Below are 16,599 nucleotides of genomic sequence, written 5' to 3'. Positions count from 1 at the left end.
GCGGTGGTCCTGGGCCTGTTGTTATCCCGGCCGGACAGGACTCTCTGGAAACAGTTCTGGGTCGGTGAGGTCCACCTCGGGCTCTGGTCCTACTATTTGTTGGTAGGGAGGATTTGAGGTTGGTGATGGGCAATCCACCAGTTGGTTGTTCTGTGACCGTTCAGGAACCCGTTTCCTGACCTGATCTATGTGCCGTCTGATCTGACGACCCTCCTCCACCCCTACTATGTAGGATAGGGGCCCAGTTTTGTCAACCACCACCCCCTGAATCCACAAGTGTCCTGGACCATAGTTCCTGGCCCAAACCAAGTCACCAGGGTGTAGTTCCCTAGGGGTCTTTGGTTGGTCTGTGTCAGCATCCACTCTGTCAGGGTGCAGTCTGTCCAGTTTAGTGATGAGGCATCTGCCCCAACGAAGTTCCGCCAGACTCTTCCCCGTGGCTGAGCAAGGTGTCGTGTGTTGAGATAGTAAGAATTGTGCCAACCTGTGATGCCAGTCACCGATGATGATGCGCTTGAGAGCGTCCTTGGTCATTCGCACCATGCGCTCTGCTTGACCATTTGACGACGGGTGGAAGGGCGCAGATGTGACGTGTCTAATCAAGTTCGCTTTTGTGAATGCCTGGAATTCAGCAGTGGTAAATTGAGCCCCATTATCCGATACCAAGACGTCAGGTAGGCCATGTGTGGCAAAAAGCCTCCTGAGCACTTGGATTTTTTGGCTGTGGTCATATTGGGGACTGGCACTACCTCCAACCATTTGGAATAGCTATCTACCACTACTAAGAAAAGCTGTCCTTGGAAAGGACCAGCGTAATCTATGTGAACCCTGGACCAGGGTGTGTGAGTCGCCTCCCATTTGTGGACTGGTGCTTGGGGCATTTCCGGCCTGGACCTCTGACAGGCGTAGCAGCCTTGCACCTGTTCTTCTATTGCCTTGTCAAACCCTGGCCACCACAGGTAACTCCTAGCTAACACCTTCATTCGGACTATGCCTGGGTGCCCCTCGTGTAGAGATTTTAGAACTCTATCTCTCAGTGTCTCTGGAATGATGACCCTACTACCCCACAACAGGCATCCTTTATGGGCAGACAAGTCCTGTCTCCTTATGAAGTAAGCCTGGAATTCCTGGCTTGGGCTCTTATCCTGCCACTTTGTAAATACCCAAGACTGGACTCTGCTCAGGTTTCTATCTGACGCTGTCTCAGTCACTATATCCCTTGCATGGAGGGGGCATTCGGGTAGCTCTTGGATGGCCAGTATCTGCGCTGCCGGTGCCGGGTCAGGTTCAGTGTTTGCCAGGGGTAGCCTACTTAACCCATCTGCATGGCCCATTTCTTTCCCTGGTTTGTGCACCAGTTTGAAGTTATATGCCGATAGGAATATGGACCACCTGAGCATCCTTGGGGAGAGAATTTGAGGGGTTTGTTTGTCCGTGGTGAACAATCCTAATAAGGGTTTATGGTCGGTGAATATTGTGAATTCCCTCCCATAGAGATAGTCATGGAATTTTTTTACCCCTGCCACTATTGCCAGGGCTTCCTTGTCTATCTGGGTGTAATCCCTTTCTGCCCCTGACAATGTTATGGAGTAGTATGAGATGGGCACCTGTTCCCCGTTCCCTTCTAGATGGCTCAGTACTGTGCCCACTCCATAAGGTGAAACATCACAAGCAATGCAGATGGGCTTTTGTTCAATGAAGTGGGTGACCATGGACTTATTGGACAGTAGGCTTTTTAGGGTTTGAAAACTTTTTTTGTGGGCACTGGTCCAGCTCCATACAGCCTTCTTATCTAGGAGCCTGTGCAAGGGCTCAGCTATTGCTGCTTTGTGGGGAAGGAAGGAATGGTAAAAATTTAGCAGCCCCAGGAAGGCTTGCAATTCAGCCTTGTTTTTGGGAGTGGGGGCCATCTTGATTCCCCTTACCTTGGATTCTGCAGGGTGAATTCCACTGGCATCTATTTTAAAACCCAAGAATTCTGTGGCTGTAACCCCAATGCTGCATTTGTCTCTTTTTAGTTTGAGACCTGCAGAGCGAAACCTACCTAAAACTGCCCTCAGTCTGTCTACCAGCACCTCTTCTGTGTCCCCTGCAATGAGGACATCATCGAAATAAGGGCATACCCCTTGAATGCCCTTAAGAGTCCTCTCCATTACCTCCTGGAAAATTCCTGGAACCACACTGACACCGAATTGCAGGCGGTTAACTCTGAAGGCTCCCTTGTATGTGACTATTGTTTGAGCGTCTGCCGTCTCCCTGGTAACCAGCAGCTGCTGGTACGCCTGCGCGAGATCCAGCTTCGCAAAGATGGCGCCGCCTTGGAGGGAAGCGAGAACGTGGCCGATCATTGGAACCAGGTAAGCGTGCTGGTTAAGGGCCTGATTCAGCATGCATTTGTAGTCGGTGCAGATTCTTACTTCCCCGTTAGACTTAAGGGGGGTGACTATGGGGGTCTCCCACTCTCCCCACTCTACTGGCTGTAGGACGCCCTGCTCGACTAATTTGTCTAGCTCTCTGTCTTGTGTTTGAGAGCAAAGGGGACTCTCCAGGGTTTGATTCTAACAGGTAGGATGCTGGGGTTCGGTTTAAAGGAAATGGGGGCCCCGGTGTACCTGCCTAGTTTGTTATCGAATACGTCTGCAAACGTGTTGCAGATGGATTCGATGCTGCTTCCCTGGGTTCTGTGGATGCCCGATACCACTATGCCTAGGGCCTCAAACCAGTCTAACCCGACTAGTCTGGTTCTCCGGCCCTCGACCACAATGATGTCCAAGTGCCCATGGAAACTCTTAAACCTCACTGAAAGGGTGGCCTCCCCCATAATCTTTACTGGGGCATTTTGGAAGTCGGTTAGGATAATGTTGGAGGGCCTCAATTTGACCCACCGCTTGCTCTGGCCGCACACAAGTTTAAAGGTCTCATAAGATATTACTGAGACTGCAGAGCCGGAGTCAAGCTCCATCTTGCAGGGAATGCCCTGAAGGTGGATGTCCAATTTAAGCTTGGGTTTAAGTGGCTGGCAGGCCCTGGTTTTACAGATGGCCCTCTGGCTTTCAAAAAATCTATGTGGTTAGGTTTCTGGGCCCCAGAACCTTTCCACAACGCGTCCTCTGGCTGTAGCTCGTGGAGGCCGTCTCAGGAACGGCTATGACAGACCACTGCGATGTGGCCTGTTTTGCCGCAGGCCCGACACCTGGCAGACCGGAACTTGCAGATGGCCCTCGTGTGGTCTCCACCGCAGCCTGCGCACTTTGGAAAGGGGGCTGTTTCTCTTGGCTTCCGTGTCGCCTCTCACGTTGCTCCAGTCTCCGGCGAACCTGATAAATGCTGGTTCCTTCTTCCGCTTCCGCCGTACGCAGCATTTTCGAGGTGGATGGATCCTCCTGGGCTGCTGGGTCGGGGGGTCTAGACCCCTTGTACTGCACCGCCAGACGCCTCGTGGGCCAAGATCTCATCCTGAGCATCTTGGAGGGTCAAGTTGGGCCTAGCGAACAACTTCTGTTGCAGGCATTTGTCGCGTAGGCCAAACACAAACCGGTCGCGTAGCCTCTCGTCCAGATTGGTGAACTTGCAGAGGCCTGTCACAAGGCCGTGATGAACTCTGACACCGATTCGCCTGGCTGTTGGACCCTCTGGACGAACTGGAACCGCCAGGCCAGCTCAGACATTTGTGGTTTGAAATGTCCATCCAGCTTCTCAGTGAGGTCTTGGAATGAGACAGTTCCGATCAGCGTCGGCGAGCACAGGCTTACGGCCAAGTCGTAAATGGTGGGCACACTTATGCAGAGCAGGGTCACCGCTTTCAGGCCATCTTCTATGATCCGGTTCTCCCGGAGAAAAATTTCGACCTGTCCCAGGTGAGAGTCCCACCATTCGGGGTGATGGATGTCGAATTCTTGGAGCTGACCAATCTGTGTCATCTCTGCATCCGGTTCTGTGAATCCTGCTCCACCGATATGGCCGCTAGCATAGTGGCTAGTCGGTCATCGTGGGAGGGGGGGAAGATGCCTCTTTCCTCCAGCAAGCGTTGCCGTCCCCTAGTGACTTTCAGCTCTTGTAGTAAAGCAGGATCCCACCTTCGTCGCCACTATTGAGTATTGGGTTCTGGGAAGCAGGAAGGACGCCGGAACGATGAGTACAGCAAGACAGATCTTTATTGTGGGGAGTAACTGTACTGGGGGAATAGGGGTGCCTGTACCCTTTATATACCTTGCCGGGTACATTCCCAACCAATCAGTTTGAACCTCATTTCCCCACCGAAAACTGACAGAGGTTACAACAGTTCAGTTCAGCGCCACCTGGTGGTATCTGTTCAGTAACTACTTAAAGGTGCTCTTTAAGCCTAATATATAACATTCACATACTCCATTACAGCTTCCATAGATCCCGGTTTGGGTTCTTCTTTCTCTGCATCTTTGTCCGGGGGCGGGGGGGGGGGGCAGACAGGGTCTGGATTCTTCTTCTTAGCTTTTTCTTCTTGTAGCTTATTGAAGAGGAGAGATGGCTGTGGTGGGTAGGGAGTAGATTTTTATACCTTCTTGGGCTTTTGTTTGGAGTTGTTCCTGTGGCATGAACTTTGACCTGAGTCTGAGTGTTCCTTTCTGGTATTCTGATGGTGGTGGTCATATCCTACTTCTCTGGGGCTGGGGCTGATGACTACTGGTTTTTTTGGTATGAGGGATTGTTGATTCTAGGGATTTCTTTCTTTCTAATCCCAGCTTCCCGATTCCAATCTTTTTGACAAGATTATCACATCTGCATTTCTGCAGACCTAGCTTTCTGTTTGGGCAGAGACACTTTTTGGGGGTGGGGGGTTTCTGCCTTTAAAATCCTTTGGGGAAATATAATATTCTGCCTTTTAAAATTCCCAAAAATATTTCTTTCTGGGGGGAGGGCTTTCTTCCCACATCATTAAGCATGCTTTTTAAAAGGAAAGATGATCAATACGTGGTAAAGGTTTAATGGTTTGTTTATATACATGTATGTGTGTACTGTAGGATGCATCTGTCCCTTTTATTTGTTCGTTAACTTTTGGCACCTTTGTACTCTTTGCAAATATTCAAGCGAGAAAAGCGATTAATTACAAAGGGGTGCCAAACCGGACAAGACCTCCCCGGACCTTCACCCAACGCTAAGGGAGAGGAGGAGGGGCCAGTAAAGCGAAAGGGAAATCCGACGCCGAGGGCGGTTTAAGGCCGCTGCTCGCTCTCATGACCCTGCGGCCGTGCGCCCTCTTAATCCTGCTTCCCTTTCTTGGGGATGGCTCCAGCTCCGAATTTACACCGGCAAATCTCTCCCTCCTCTTTCGCAATACCAGAAGCAGAGAGTGGAAGAAAGAAACCGCCTTGCGGGTAGGTACCGAAGGACGCAAAGGCTCCTCGAATCCCCGTTGCGAGAAACCTACCCACCATCCCTTTTTCGTGCGCAGGCTCAGTTGGCAGGCTCCGTTTTCGGCTTCCTCGTCTGTTTTTTCGCCCGCTTTATGCTGTATTACTCCGACCTACCTGTCCCCAATTTGCAGTGTTACTCTTTAAGCCTCGGGGGCGAACGTCCTCTTCCCTTTGCCCGGTTCACTTAGATTGAAGATCTCTTTTATACATGACTGCAAAACCAGCGATCATGTTTCCAGAGTTTGCCATTCAAATAACGGGGATTAGGAAGGAAGAACAGTAGTTATATTAAAATAGGAATTAGTACGAAATGGCTATTTTTTTCCTCTTTACTTGATGTTAAATAGATGTCTGCTTGAGCCAGCAGGTTTTATTGTGAATAGCCCATAGAGCTATTAATTTAGTAGAAGCTCTCTGGACGGATCACAATACAACCTCTCTTGCATAGTTTTTCCGATTTTTTATTTTTTTAAAAATTAATCAGTTAATTTTTTAATTGATTAATGAAAGACTGGAAAAACTATGCAGGAGAGCTGCATTATGAAGAACTGAAGAAAGTAGGTTGATTTGAAATGCAAAGTATATTCATTCTCAAAACAGGTTACATAGTGAAAAATCAACCATTTTCACAAGTGCTGAAATCCTTGTTCGCTTAAGTCAGGGGTAGGCAACCATGGCTCTTTTATGACTCGTGGATTTCAACTCCCAGAATTCCCTAGCCAGCTCTGCTGGCTCAGGAATCCTGGGAGTTGAAGTCCATTAGTATTAAAAGAGCCAAGTTTTCCTACCCTTGACTTAAGTCTATTTTTGGCAGAAAGCAGGTGTGTGTTGAATGGCTTCCGTGTACTTATTTGAAAATTGTTTGGTTATAATTATATATGTGGTCTATTTTTTCAGGAAAGTATTAAGAGAATTAAACACTGGAATTCATTATCATTCAGTGACAATATTACTGCTTTGTACGGAGTAAATCAGTTTTCTCACTTATCTCCTGAAGAATTTAAAGGTACAGAACATATTACCAAGTGTACTTTTTGCCAGTGGTACCACCTTAACCTGGATGAATGTATTCTGAGGATTTGATATTATCCTTAAGAAGCTTCAAAAAGACAGAGTGCATTGTACACTATTCCATATATGCTGGATTATTATTGCTACAAAAAAGATATTAGTATTAATTAAAATATATAAGTGTTTACTTTCAAAGCAAGATATCTGTGCTGATGTAGCTGTGATAAAGCCAAAATAAATTGTTTTTATTTTAAAGCTATTTACCTACAAAGTAGACCTTCTAAAGTTCCCAGATATGTTCAACAAGTTACATTACAAGGAACAGACTCACTCTTGCCAGCAAAGTTTGACTGGAGGGACAAGAATGTTGTTACAGAAGTGAGAGATCAAAGAGAGGTAAACCCTCTATTACTTTTTTATTTAATCTCTGTGTTCTAGTTTTGGACATACATATTTTAATTCTATGGCAGCCTTATACTGTAATTAGAGGTGCTACTATTTATAGGCAAAGATATTTCTGCATTCTTTTCGTGTTAGTGTTGTAATACATTCTGTCTTAGATTTGCATGGTGCAGCTTTTACTTAATTCATGTTTATTACTTGGCAGCTAAAGGCAATATATTTCCTTCATTCTGTGATATAAGAGAGATGAGAGATCAGACATGTCAAACACAATGCCCGCGGGCCAGATCCGACCCACGATGTGGTTAGATCTGACCGGCAAGGCGGCCCTGGGGATAGCGCAGGACTGGCTCCCACTTCCTTGGCCCCAGCCCAGCCCAACACTGATCTACAACTTCATGGCAGGCATCCAGGCCGGAACGCAGTCAGCCTTAGATCTGTGGGGCCATCCTGGAGATAGCAAGGGGCTGTCTCCACTGCCTTGGCCCCTCCCCTTGTGTGCGTGCACATGAAGTGGCGAGCGTGCTGGGGCTGGAATCCCAGGTGAAATGTAAGTGCTCAGAATGCAGTCAGCCTGTGAGGCAAAACAGCCACCGGGGACACGAGTCCCCACATACTCGCCGCCTCTGTGTGCACCAGGGAGGTGGGGCCGAAGTGGCAGGGTGGCCCCTCGCTGTCTCCAGGACAGCTTCAGGGTCCATATCTAAGGTTGACTGCATTCCGGCCCTGATGGCTGGCACGAAGTTGTTGCGAAGGCTTCCCTTTCACCGGGACCATCCCCATCCCTGCCTCTCACTCAGGCTTGTGCAGTGCTACCACCGGTTCAGCTCATTCCCCTCCCCCAGTACCACTTTTCTAGGATGGTCACATATCACCTGCCAGGTGCCAATATACCACAAGTGGTAGCCATACCACTGGTTGAAAAGCCCTGCTCTATGTGACCTGAGAGGGATGGCAAGGCTCCTCTGGTGGAGTAGGCTTTGTCGCTCGTCCTGGTCTTGCCTTCCTCCGGATTCCCCCTTCCAGCCACTGCTTGGCCCTTCCATAAGAGACGGACGACGACACTGCTGAGTGTGGAAGCATAGAGAAAAAAGTTTGCAGGAAACAGTTTCCTCCAAGTCCAACTTCTGCCTTGACAGGTCTCTGGAGAAGAGGAGGGGGTGGCGGGGGAGCTGTGTGAGGGAAGGCTGCCCCAACAAGCCAGCATCCTTACCACACACAATTGAGAAGGGCCAGCCTCCATTGTGCAGGACCAGGGAGCGTTGCTCCTCTGCCTCCTCTTCTTGCTCTTCAGAGATTTGTCAAGGCAGAAATTGGACTTGGAGGAAACGGCTTCCTGAAAACGTTCTCCTCCATGCTTCCCACACAGTGTCGTCCTCTGCCTCCTGCTTTGCTGGGAAGGACACTAGACAGGGAAACACCAATGATATCTGGGATTGGGAGAAAAATGTCTCCTTTGGCATGCTGTGCACACGTGCACACACACACCATTCCAAGCTTGGAGACTTTTATCCACATCTGAGCTTACAAACTGCTAATCATGCCTGTGCTTGGGGAGAAGGCCCTCTCCTTCCACTGTAAATCAAAGTCTCCAAACTTGGAATGCAATGTGTGAATGTGTGTACGTGTGCGTGCATGCATGCACATGCACACATCCACTTGGCTGCCAGCAGTTTAGGCAGGCAAGGAGCTTGTGGGGCATCGAATTGTCTCCACGTCAAGTTAGCCGGTGTGATTTGTTCAATGCCGACCAAGCTGTGCTAAGTCAGCCACTACTGGCCCTTTGAGGGCAACCATAATGCTGATGTGGCCCTCAATGAAATTGCATTGGACACCTCTGAGAGATCATGATTAACTCTAAGTGACTTGAGTAAACTATGCCTAACTAGAGACTAGGTTTTTTATTATATTGTAAGAGTCTGAAAGTGCATAGAAAAAATGTCTGCAACTTAAAAAGCAACAACCGATATCTGTCCACTTCTCTGAAAGGAATCAAAAGGGGTTTTCTTCAAAATAGATTGAATACTATATGTTATCAGAAAAACCATAAATAGTGCTGTGGGGTGACATAATATGTATAGTAAACATGCTTTCTTAAACTGTTACTCAAAGAATAATACCCATGCTTTTTTTTCAGTGTGGTGCCTGCTGGGCTTTCAGCATTGTCAGTGGAATAGAATCTGCTTATGCAATTAAAAGAAACACTCTGGAAGAACTCAGTGTACAGCAGGTCATTGATTGTTCATACAGTAATTATGGTTGCAATGGTGGTTCAACCATTAGGGCACTGAGTTGGCTAAATCAGGTACTTCTTTAAAATCTCTATTGGTAAGTGAACAGTGTTTGTGAAGAGAACACAAATCTTAGAATTATTTAAAAAAATAGCTTTGGTTGAACTCGATGTCATACTAATCCAAAAATTCCCTCCACTGCTACATTGATTTTTCAAACTAGTGGATTGGCTTGAAATGGCTATATTGACCATGTTCCTCGGGCATTACATAAATTCTTTAAATATTTTCCGCCAAACCCTCTAGAAATAGGAATTAAGAACAGTTCTGGATTCCTGATCTCTTTCTCTTCATAGAATGCAATACAAACAAAAAAGGAATTTCATGCTTGTTTGACTGCAATATTGTCTTGCCCCCCTTGCTTTGAGAATCATAAATATATTGATATTTAATCATGAATTATTGATATTTTTCCCCGAAGACACATGTGAAACTGGTGAGAGATTCAGAGTATCTGTTTAAACCTCAAACAGGATTGTGCCATTACTTCAAACGTTCTGATTTTGGAATCTCCATAACAGATTATGTTGCATATGATCTAAGGTAATACTTAATGAATATTTTTATGTTCTTTTTTTCTTGACTGGCTTAAGATAGAGAAGTATTGGCCTTCCAGATGTTACAGTTTCACCTGATCTGTATGATGAGGGACAGTTGGAGTCATGTTCAAAAATTGGTTCTCTAGCAATAGGAAATTGGTATATTGAACAGTATAAATACAGGTAGTTCTAGCTTAATGATTAGCTGCTTAACAAGCAGCTGAAGTTATGTCAGACTTCAGGCCTTCAAAAAGACCTATCCTTGAAGTTATGACTGCCGCATCTACCCCCTGCAGTCACATCACAATGATGCTTGGCAGCCTGCTCATATTTATCATTAGTTGCAGTGTCTCACAGTCATGCAATCACGTTTTGCAACTTCTTTGCTGTTTTAGAAAATGGCAAAAAAACCACTCATGAATATGTTGTATTAGCTGCAAAGCTGCAAAGTCACTTTGGATGTTGAGATGGTCAGCTTATATATTTAAAAAATAAATATAATAGCCGTTTGGTTTCTTTAATGACCATAGTGATTCACTCTATGACCATTGTAAAAGGCACAATCAGCTTAACAATGAGTGGTTGTCATCAACACAGTAAAAACTTAACAGATATTCTTGAAATGATAAAAAGCTACTTCCCAATTCTCAATAAATTTAATAGTAGCTTGGATTCTGTCCCATTCTATCCATTTTTAGAATTTTAAATAAATTCCTTGATCCTCCAGACACAATAAATTCTATCCATCATACTTGGGAGAAAAAACATAATACTTTCCTGCTTTTAATGTAGGAAATTACTGATGACAAAGCAGAACGGTTTTTAATACAGGAAAATATGTGATAAATGCTGTCTTTTTTGAAATCAGGTCAATTTGTGAGGAGACAGATACATGTTATACATTTACCCAATTATCCATAAAACGGAGGAGGTCCTGTTTGCAGCCTATTGATTCTTTTCCCATGTTGCCAGAATAATTAGTGATACTGAAAATAACAAAGCTATTTGGGGTTATATACCTCCACAAGACCAACCAGAATAAAAAAAAATCTCAAATGTTTGCAAATAGTTGAAAACCAATATTTATTTATTCATAAATCTGTATAAATAATTAAGTAATATTCACTAATGCCAGTACTTAAATGAAAAGTATCCATTTATCTTTTGCTTGTTCAAACCAGTGTATTTTAAAATATTTCAAATGCATATTTTCAATTCACATTTAAATGTTAAGTAAAAGAGTTCATTACTAGAACTGACCATTTTAGTGGCTAACATCATTATAACTTTGAAAAATTATGCCTATTGTAACACAAATTGATAAATGTATTTAAAAAATCATTGCCTTTATTCTACAGTTAATATATGTTTGACAGTTTTAAAAAAGAATAATGCAATCACACAAGAATTACAGTATTTGGAATATTGTAATATGTAAAATAACAGGTTTTGGTACAATTCCTAATTGTGTGAGAAATTGTATATCAAATAATGTTCTCTTTAGAGACTAAATAGTTCTAGATACATGTAGGAGCAAGCAAACCTGTTCAGGCAAGGAAAGATATTCCCCAAGAACAATAAAAAACCCAAATCTAAACATTTGGTTCCTCTTTTTTGTAACTACAGGTAGTCTTCAACTTACAACAGTTTGGTTAGTAATCGTTAAAAGTTACAACAGAAATGAAAAAATGATTCATGACAGTTTTTCACATTTACGACCATAGTTACATGATCAGAATTCAGATGCTTGGCAAGTGACATGTATTTATGACAGTTGCAGTGTTCTGGAGTCATGTGATCACCTTGCAACCTTCAGACAAGCAAAGTCAATGGGGAAGCCAGGCTCACTTAACCATGTTAGTAATTTAACAACATCAGTGATTTACTTAACAACTGTGGCAAGAAAGGTCATAAAATGAGCAAAACCCATTTATCAATTGTCTCACTTAGCAACAAATTTTGGGCTCAATTGTCGTAAATTGAGGACTACTGTATATGAAAATTTAGTTGCAGCTGCTAGATAGATATAATGTAGAATATTCTATGCATCTTTTCAACAAATGATTCAATTGACAGGTAAAGCCACAGATAGATTGGGATTGGTACTGGCACTGGGAACTAAACTCTATTAAGTATGTGTTTACAAAATGCCTTGATTTAACAAAATGCCCCCTTGCTCCTCTCCCACCCAATTCAGCAGACTTTGAATGCAGTAAACCAGCAGGCCCCCAACCTTTTGGGCACCAGGGACTGGTTCCATGGAGAGAGATTTTTCCCTGGACCAGAGGGGGGCATAATTTCATGCGCTGCCTGCATCCTGAGGACGGGGCTTCGCTTGTTTGCATGGCCCGGTTTCCATGTTTGTTGCTTCATTTGAATAACATTTTATTTAATTATTGGTGCAGTGATAGTAAATATTTCCTAATATAATTTCACTGGCAGAAGTTACTCCAGTTTCTGAATAGACACAGGAATGGCCAGCTTCTTGATACGGGTAGACAAGAACTGTTTTATTGCAGAGTGATGTTTTGATTATTGCATTCTAAGTGTATATTATTATGTCTGTGTCTTGCAGCAAACATGAAGATGAAATGATGAAGATGCTGATTAACTGGGGTCCTTTGTCAGTAGTTGTAGATGCACTTAGCTGGCAAGATTATCTTGGTGGTATCATACAATATCATTGTTCTAGTGGGGAACAAAATCATGCTGTGGTTATAACTGGTTTTGATAGAACAGGTAAACTTGCATTTGTTTATTTTGTTATTTATTTCAATGCAGAATAGTTTATGTTTGCTATTTAATTATTTATGAGAAGGACTTACATATGTTTCTTGGCTGTATCAATATATATGTATAATCCATATAACAAATTGCTGTTATTATTCTTGAGATGATATTATAAGCTTAATTTCTCAGATTAATTCCATTACTCCAGTTTTTATAATTATAAAGTCTGTACTTTGATATAGACACCTACATTGCATTTGTTCATACAGGCAATCCTCCATTTACAACTGCAATTGGACCTGAAAGAGCAGTCTTTAGCAAAGTGGTTGTTAAGTGAAATGCCATGTGACTGCACAATGACACAAACCTTGCTCTCCCAATTGTGGTCATTAAGTGCATAGGGCTGTGCCTTTTCCCTACTCCATCAAGGAGAATGATCATTAGTGTTTTTTGTCAGGTTTGAGGTCCATTCCTCCAAGATTGTAGGAGAAACTGGTGAAAATGCTAGTGAATACCAGCCTAGAAAAACCTTTCAGAATGTTGCCATTTGCTAGAATTTTCCTCTCTGGAAAGCCCAGAAAGTCTCCAGAGGGAAAAAATAATGCTAGCAAACACCAGTGTTGGGAAAAGCTTCAAATGCTTATATTTACTAGTATTTTTACCAGATTTGTGATGCGTTTCTCTAGTTAATGCAGGAGGATTTCCACTTCCTGAGTGGAAAGGAAGGGAAATCCCTTGACAGACTAAGGAAATGGGCCTCAATCCGAGGTTCTCTCTACTTTCAACTTTCCCTTCTGGCTTCCCCATTGACTTTCTGGGAAGCCAACAGAGAAAATTACAAATGGCCATCACGTGATTGCAGGACATTCGGCAATCAGTTGTAAATATGTAATGGTTGTCAAGCACCCAAAATGAGGTCATGTAACCAGGAAGATTGGCACAATGTTTTACAATGGTTGCAAATGGTTTTTTGGATTGTCATGAATTGGCAATTTGGCTTCCTAATAAACCAGATTCTCTTTTTTTATTTTTAAAGGGAAATACTTAGATACTTAACAAAATCATTTTACAGGTAGCGTTCCCTATTGGATTGTACGGAACTCCTGGGGACATACATGGGGAATAAATGGCTATGCTCATGTTAAAATGGGTTCTAATATTTGCGGTAAGTTTTTATTTGTATTGGATTTAGATGTGAATTATTTCCTACACAACACCTACTGTAACTGTTTGAATTTTCAGGTAGTATCTTATACACTGGAAAACTAAATTGTTTAATATCTGACATTGAAGACCATTCAAATGCCTTCCTGAATATAGCTTAGACCCTTAATTGTTGTTGTTAGCTGCAAAGTCGTGTCCGACCCATCGCGACCCTATGGACAACATTCCTCCAGGCCTTCCTGTCCTCTACCAAGACCCTTAATTACACTTGATTAAGATAGCTATAAATTCTGCTTCTTAAACCTTATATCATAAATTGAGACAATATTGCAGACAATCAATTTTAAGCCCTTTTATTTACACATTGGTCTTATTATTAGTATACATTCAATTACTTGAAAGTAATTCTTGTTATTTAAGTCTGTTCCCCTGAAAACATCTACATTTAAAGCTACTGAAAATTCCAGGGACAGAGCTGAAGAGATATCACAGCAAAAGCTCTTAACAATCCCTTATTTCTATAATTTAAGACAAAAGCCAGGAGGCAGTTCTATTATGGCTGTATTACCATGGGATAGTCTTAGACATGAGATTAGTATGACTGGGTTGGCTTTGGAGAAAATGATAACAGATCAACTGCTCTGGAGGCCCAGAGTTGTCAGAGTGCTAATATAAGTATCAAGGAAGAACCCTTGTACAGTGACTTGATGTTGTTAGTTAATGCCTGCATCAGAGTATTACTGTTGATTTTAATTGTTGTATTGGTTATTTGAAGGTGTTTTAATCTGAATGTTTTATTGTCTTTACTTTGATGTAGGTGTTTGTGTTTTGTGCTATATTTTATGGATGTTTATTGTTATTCCATTAGCTACTTAGGTTAAGAATAAGAGAAATGTCAAACACTTTTTAATCTCTAAAGATTAAATGATAACTTTGTTTCTTGCTTTCTAGGTATTGCTGATTTAGTTTCTGCTGTATCTGTATGAATTAACTGCTAAGAATTTTTGGCAAATATTGCAGACGCTAGTTTATAATGAAGAATTTTATTACCAAGAAAGGATGTTGCCAATCTTCAGACAGTAGTAGTCCTTGGATCTGGGAGCAATCTTCCAACCAGCCTCTCAAAACTAACTGCTGATTACACAGCTATACTATTTCTATCTGTTTATCTCTTTTTAATTATTGTTTGATCTACTAGCATATTAGAGCCATGGTGGTACTGTCAACTCTACAAATGAGCATGGCTGCAGCCATTTTCCTTCTCATTCTAGTGTCAAGCCCATCCTCGACAAAAGCACACTCGGTCAGCCGTGGTACGAGTAACAAATGCAGACACGTTCATTCACGCACTCCAATGCAAGGAAAAAGTCAACGTCATTGCCCCATAAAATGGAGGGAGGGGGGGTTGCCCAGGTGCCTCATTAGTCAAAATAATCTTTTGTCCCATGGGAACCAAGGTCATCGGCTGTTCACTAGACTAGGGACTGGGCGTTGCATAAAAAGCCCGCCAAATAATCATATTGGGGAACATAGTTACTTGTATAGCTTTTATGGGTGGGACATTTAACTTTGTATTGGAAAATTGTTACTTGTGTATCCAGACTTGGTTTCACTCTTGACTATGCCGATTCTTTGTAATAATAAACATGTTCTTTGAGGAATTTGCAAGCCTTGGAGTTCTGCTTTATTCATCTCTGTCTGTCGGAGCCATGAGATTAAACCAAGTCTCATAAAACTTCATTTCTTGGGGTACTGGGCCCCAATCGCCTACCCACTCATTTTTGGGAGAGGGGTAAAGACCCGGTGAAGATTCAAAATGGAGGAGAAGAGTGAAACTGCTGCTAGCCACAATGGAACTCCAGCTGTTGCAGTGCAGGCTGGTGCTCCAACCACTGAGGAGGCATCATTGGCAGGGATTCAGCTAAAGGCCAGGTTAATCCAATGTGGGAAACTGGTACCACAGGAAGGAGCTACAATCCTGGCAGACCTCTATCAAGCCAAGACTGCCCCTCAGCGCAGGAGCACTCCTATAACTGCTGGACAGGAGCTCCTATTTTTGCCGTCCCAGGGTTTTTCACCTGTGGATAGCAAGAAAGGAAAGGGGTTGGTGGGATGGGATGGCTCCAGAGAGTGGAGGTTTCAGTCTGCAACCCACAGCCCCTTGCTCGAACAACTGAAGGAGAACTTCGGCAGGCTGGAGGTAAAAGATATAATTCCTGTTGCCCAGGAAGTGGGTGACGTGTGTGGGGGGGAAATGCCAAGAACTACCCATTTCTTTCCCCCCTGCCGGAGTCCCAGCCTGACTGCTGGAACCCATGCTGCTTCACCCATCCCCCAGCCAGCTGTGATGTCACGTCCTGTATCCCAGCCAAGCCCACTGCCGCAGCCTCAGGATGCCAGTCCCAGAGCCCAGCCAAGGGAAGTTTGGATCAACCATATCCCCAGGACCAGCAAGCCACCCAAGCCCAGGTGCAGGCAGCTCCGCCAAGGTTCGAGCCACCTCCCATCAAGCCCACCTTTGATGGGGACCCCTAAAAGCTGGATTTAAGAGAGGCTTATTACCAGATCCGGATTAAGGAGGGGGATCAGTGGAAAACCGCCTTCACTTACCCTTTGGGGAGCTTCCAACTTAAAGTGATGCCTTTTGGACTGCAGGGGCCTCCGGATGTGTTTATGCAATTGATAAATCATGTGCTCTGTGATCACTTATACAAAGGGGTTTGGGTTTATCTTGATGACATCCTTATTTACACCAAAACCAAGGAAGAACACGTCAAATTGGTCCGTGAGGTGCTAAAGAGACTGTTAAAAGCCAAACTGTATGCAAACTGTCAAAGTGTGAATTTCACCAGACACATCTTAATTATCTGGGGTATTGGATTTCAGATGAGGGGATAGAGATGGACCCCATCAAAGTAAAAGCAGTGCTACAATGGCAACCCCCATGCACCTGTAAGCATCTTCAAAGCTTTCTGAGTTTTACCAACTTTTACCATCAATTTATTCCCTCTTTTGCAAAGATAGCCATGCCAATCACTGATTTACTCAAAATGGGAAAAGGGAGCGAACCCT

General features: G+C 43.7%; 1 protein-coding gene across 1 annotated transcript; it reads left to right on the top strand.

The window, feature by feature from the left end:
- The first annotated feature begins 2,300 nt into the window (after positions 1-2,300).
- Positions 2,301-15,190, top strand: CTSO (cathepsin O). The gene is made up of 9 exons (XM_081332971.1): positions 2,301-2,357; positions 5,065-5,351; positions 6,288-6,396; positions 6,658-6,797; positions 8,941-9,108; positions 9,516-9,637; positions 12,209-12,372; positions 13,436-13,528; positions 14,479-15,190. Exons 2-9 carry the CDS (start codon positions 5,211-5,213, stop codon positions 14,511-14,513), a joined length of 972 nt encoding a protein of 323 aa, XP_081189097.1. The 5' UTR covers positions 2,301-2,357; positions 5,065-5,210; the 3' UTR covers positions 14,514-15,190.
- Positions 15,191-16,599: the final 1,409 nt, after the last annotated feature.

The sequence above is a fragment of the Vipera berus genome (genome assembly GCF_964194415.1).
Source record: "Vipera berus genome assembly, chromosome: 7".
Taxonomy (NCBI): Eukaryota; Metazoa; Chordata; class Lepidosauria; order Squamata; family Viperidae; genus Vipera; species Vipera berus.
Note: the sequence above shows the minus strand (reverse complement) of the source record. Positions and strands in the feature narration are given on the sequence as shown.